Below are 5,316 nucleotides of genomic sequence, written 5' to 3'. Positions count from 1 at the left end.
ATTTAAAAAAATGAATTTTTTTAAAGTGCAAAAAATATTTTAATTGGGTTATTTAAAAAAATTTTAATAGCAGTAACAAGTAATAACAAATAGAAGTAATAACTTGTAATAAAGTTTTTAGTTTTGATAAAGGCTAATATTTTCTAAATCTAAATATTTTATTTGAAATTTTATCCTTGGCTGTAATATTTTAAGTAAAATTTTTTTTTTCCTGTACTTTACCAGATGTAATAAGTTGTCCTGAACTTTTCCAAGTATAATAACTTGTCCTGTATTTTTCCAGATTTATAATCTTAAGAATATTATTTCTCTTGCTCGCATTTTTCCATGCAATTACAGAAATGGAAGGCAAGACAACAGTAAGTAACAGTCCGACGAAATTACAAATGCTGTGTCCTGTCAGTCAGATTTAGGTTTACTTGTCCTGTATGTGTGTATTATATAGGAGAAAAACATGTAATAATTGAAGTAGAAAAAAGATGGATTTTATATATTCACTCCTGTTTGTTCTTCAAGTTGCTATCCAGCAACTTTCAGTGTTTGGCCCTGACTTTTATTAATGCTCATATCAGAACCAAAAAGCTAGAAGAATGGGTACATCATATAGAAGACTAACTTTACGAAATCCAGGTGACCGGAATGGCACCGAAAAGGTGACAGGTCAAGTGGAACATCCATTTGTCACTGTTCCTTTTGATGTTTGAATAGGCAGTATATTGTGAATGAAGCAAGAAGAATAGCTATATCATATAGAAGAATAGCTTTAGGGAATTCAGGTGACTGTGCGATGGCACTGAAAAGGTGACAGGTTAAGTGGAACATCCATTTGTCACTGTTCCTTTTGATGTTTGAATAGGCAGTATATTGTGAATGAAGCAAGAAGAATAGCTATATCATATAGAAGAATAGCTTTAGGGAATTCAGGTGACTGTGCGATGGCACTGAGAAGGTCACAGGTGAAGTGGAAGACCCATTTGTCATGGCTTCTTTTGACATTTGAATAGGCCGTATGCCCAAGGAGAATTGAAAGATTCAGTTTTGAATCTGAACCAGGGTGAGACTATGACAACAGATTTAGGTTTGCATGTGTCTTATCCTCGTTTTCTGCTGCAAATTGTGTGTTTGTTTGGTGTTCATTTTTTGACGGTCTTTTTTAGGAGACATTTTTTTATTAGGAATATCAGTTAGTAATAGTCAAATGAAATTACAAATGCTGTGTCCTGTCAACGTTAGTGCTGAAATTCCAACACTATATTACAGGATTGGAAGGCAAGGCAACAGTAACTAATAGTCCAATGAAATTACAAATACTGTGTCCCAACAGTCAGATTTAGGTTTACTCGACCTCTATGTGTGTATTATATAAGAGAAAAACATGTAATAACTGAAGTAGAAAAAAGATGGATTTCATAAATTCACTTCTGTTTTAGTGTTTGGCCTTGACTTTTATTAATGCTCATGGCAAAAGAAGTGGGATAGGAAACTGTAAGGGATTAAATTTGAACAGGACATTAGATGGTATAACTGGTATGCAAGGAATAAAGATGGTGTCACATTTACCACAACCAGTGAGAATATTTGCCTCAGTGCAGTTCATCATAAGTTTGTGCACAATTAGTGTTGCCTCCTTTGAACCATTTACTTTCATATTATGGGACAAACAAACACACAAATGGACAGAATCTCTGTTTTTATGTTCAGTTATAAAAACAATTTTACATTAATCTGATTGGTTACTCTATACTTTTGTAGAGGACAAATTTATTATTCTTATACAAGAATGTGTGTGTGTGTAGAAACAGCCAAATAGTGAAGACTAAGTAGATCTACTCACCTCATGCTGGTAAATATCAAGTACACGTTCAAGAGAGAGTTCTTCAAAATACAATTTGTCACATTCATCAAAGTCAGTACTTACAGTCTCAGGGTTATGATTGATGACAATCTAGAAAAGAAAAACAATAGCACAGCTATTGAGAGAGAGAGAGAGAGAAAGAGAGAGAGAGAGAAAGAGAGAGAGAGAGAGAAAGAGAGAGAGAGAGAGAAAGAGAGAGAGAGGGGGGAGGGGGGAGACAGAGAGAAAAAATGTAATGAATATGGAGAATTGAAATTGTATGATGTTATGTAAGAACAAGACAAACTTTCTAAAGATGAAGAAATAGAAATACATAGGGAATGTGTAGGACTGAAAATGCAGTCCTGATAACCATGAGCAAAACAAAGTTAATGAAAAAACATCCACAAATTATAGGTGCAAGAGTGGTTGTGTGGTAAGTAGGTTGCTCATCAACCACATGGTTCCGGGTTCATTCCCACTGCGTGGTACCTTGAGCAAGTGTCTTCTACTATAGCCTCAGACTGACCAAAGCCCTGGTAGATGGAAACTGAAAGAAGCCTGCCATATATATTTGTATATATGTATGTATGTGTGTGTGTGTGTGTGTGTGTGTGTGTGTGTCTGTGTTTGTCCCCCCAACATTGCTTGACAACCGATGATGGTGTGTTTACGTCCCCATAACTTAGCGGTTTGGCAAAAGCAACTGATAGAATAAGTACTAGGCTTACAAAGAATAAATCCTGGGGTTGATTTGCTTGATTAAAGGCGGTGCTCCAGCATGGCCGCAGTCAAGTGACTGAAGCAAGTAAAAGAGTAAATTCTTCAATTTAGAAGAAAGTAATATTTTCATGTATATACAACATAACATAATGATGCATTTTTTCTCATCAAAATCTAAGCATTAGCGCAGAAACTGAATATAAATTCAGCAGGGTTTATTTCATTAATCTGATTTATGCAATGCTGTGCTGTTTTAATATTGATAGTGATGATAAATGTAAACTCAACAGAAGCTTAAAACCTGATAATATTTAACAGAGCAAAATATTATGTGAAATACGAATCTGTACTCTATTATATTTTTATTTAACAGCAGTGCCACAGCATGGCTGCAGCTCTCAAGGTGAAACTAGTTAAAGAATTAAACAGACATAACATCATAGAGTAATAAGGAAGATAGCTGAAAGCAATTCTCTTTACTGTCACTGAACAATTTTTTTTTTCTTTCCTTGCACCAAAGTGAAATGACAATGATATAGATAATAATAATGATCAAAATGATAATGATGATTAACTATAATGCTAACAGTGATTTTGCATCACTAATGACAGTAATTAAGGAAATGACAATAATTTGTCTATAGATTGTTGTTGTTGGCACTCCGTCACTTATGACGTCGAGGGTTCCAGTTGATCGGAACAGCCTGCTCGTGAAATTAACGTGCAAGTGGCTGAGCACTCCACAGACATATGTACTCTTAACGTAGTTCAAGGGGATATTCAGCGTGACACAGTGTGACAAGGCTGGCCCTTTGAAATACAGGTACAACAGAAACAGGAAGAAAGAGTGAGAGAAAGTTGTGGTGAAAGAGTACAGCAGGGTTCGCCACCATCTCCTGCTGGAGCCTCATGGAGCTTTAGGTGTTTTCGCTCAATAAACACTCACAATGCCCGGTCTGGGAATTGAAACCGTGATCCTATGACCGCGAGTCCGCTGCCCTAACCACTGGGCCATTGCGCCTCCACTGTCTATAGATTAAACAAAAACCATCATACATACGGTGCTGCGATTAGCTTCTTTGAGGGACCGGATAGCAGATACTGCACACCAGTCAAATTCTACACTGCTGCCAATATGATACGGACCACATCCAAGAATCATTGTTCCAAGATCTCCAAATTGAAGATCATGTTCCTACAAAAAGAAAATATTGAAAATAACACCAATAAAATGCTATTCATTGTTATGCAATTGTGCTGTCATGGATGGTGTTGTATGAGGTGGTGGTGGTGGTGATGGTGGAAATGATAAGGTTAAAGGTCACACTTTTGGCCTTTCTAAGCCAAACAAATGGCTCTCATTTTCACTCTTGCAATCTTATTTTCTTCATAATTGCAAGTCTAGCTATTAAGACAAAGCAGTAGTAACAGAATCTTGAGGCTATAGGAATAGAAAACATTAAAATAAGCTGAAATCAATTATAAGTTTCACTGCAAATCATGTGACAATCAGTTATAATTATATAAGCATACTTAGACTTACTACAATTTAGCTTCAACTCTGACAACACTCACTACAAATATTTTAGACACAACGAATTACAAGATGATGTTAGTCATAATGTAATGGTGTGATGATCTTCATAGAGGTGGCAACAGTAGGGATTTATAGGCAATAATAGGGATTTCTTGCTATTAAAATTGGGTAGTGCTAACCAGGTCTGTTTGAGCAAACCTATACCACAGATGAAGCAGATCAAATAATGTACTTAATAGGCATTTATAGCCAAGGGCTCCTATCCACTCTTTATAATAAGGGAATAATCATTTCAATTTATCACTTAAAATATTTAGTTTCTATTTAAAGACACAAATATATTTGTTGAGACATCATATTTCATTGTTACAATAAACACATCATATGACTATATACAAACTATGTCACTGGAGGTTGTTGTTTAGCCCCGAGTCAGTCATGGTTGAGGAGGTGTGTGATCAGAGTTATTCTAGCTATGACTGCCCAAGTCTTCGCTTGAGTATTGAGACACCTGTCCAAAGTACCATATGGCACTTTGGACAAATGTCTTCTTCATAACCTTGATTTGACTAGAGCTTTGTTGAAGTCTATCAGAGATTTTGACCATGTTCCTGGGTGGCAGATTTAATCCATTAGTTAGTTTAATAATACCAATAGTCAGCCTTGGGTACCTTTAGCAGAATCTGATTCTGCTGCACGTACTCAGGTCTGTTATTTCTAGCAGGTTAAAAACATCCCATTGAGGTTTCTAGTGCAGTTTTGTTTGTGAGTAACACATGTGGACAAACTGGTCAAATGGATTGAAGCTGTAACCATTGAACTAAATGCCTGATCACTGATGCAGACTTTGATTTTGAGAAATTTCATTTTTGCTCTGCATGCATTGTCGCTGACAGGGGAAGGTGCTGAGAGGATTGAAGGTGGAGGGTGGGGGGGAAGAATAAATTGCCATGTTTAACAAAATTAAGATAATACAGTTCTATATTTAAGAGATGAGGAATTATGTACATTATTTACAATATTTGCATTATTTACATTTGATGGATATTTGTCCTCATCTTGTTTGTTGTTAACACAACATTTTGGCTGATATACTTTCCAGCCTTCATCAGGTGTCTTGGGGAAATTTCGAACCTGGGTTTTCATTCCCAAGGTACTTTTCAAAGTTGTTGTTATTATTATTATTATTATTATTATTATTATTATTATTATTATTATTATT

General features: G+C 35.6%; 1 protein-coding gene across 1 annotated transcript in view; it reads right to left on the bottom strand.

Moving 5' to 3' along the window:
• The window catches only part of LOC106879763 (carbamoyl-phosphate synthase [ammonia], mitochondrial), an 83,315-nt gene that overhangs the window by 16,388 nt on the left and 61,611 nt on the right, over positions 1–5,316 (bottom strand). The window contains exons 24-25 of the mRNA XM_014929448.2: positions 3,618–3,752; positions 1,835–1,945 (exon numbers count right to left, since the gene is read on the bottom strand). Coding sequence (XP_014784934.2) covers positions 1,835–1,945; positions 3,618–3,752 — 246 coding nt within the window. The remainder of the gene's footprint in view (positions 1–1,834; positions 1,946–3,617; positions 3,753–5,316) is intronic.

Source organism: Octopus bimaculoides, chromosome 10 (genome assembly GCF_001194135.2).
Source record: "Octopus bimaculoides isolate UCB-OBI-ISO-001 chromosome 10, ASM119413v2, whole genome shotgun sequence".
NCBI lineage: Eukaryota > Metazoa > Mollusca > Cephalopoda > Octopoda > Octopodidae > Octopus > Octopus bimaculoides.
The sequence above is the reverse complement of the archived record's forward strand: the minus strand, read 5'-3'. Positions and strand labels throughout refer to the sequence as shown.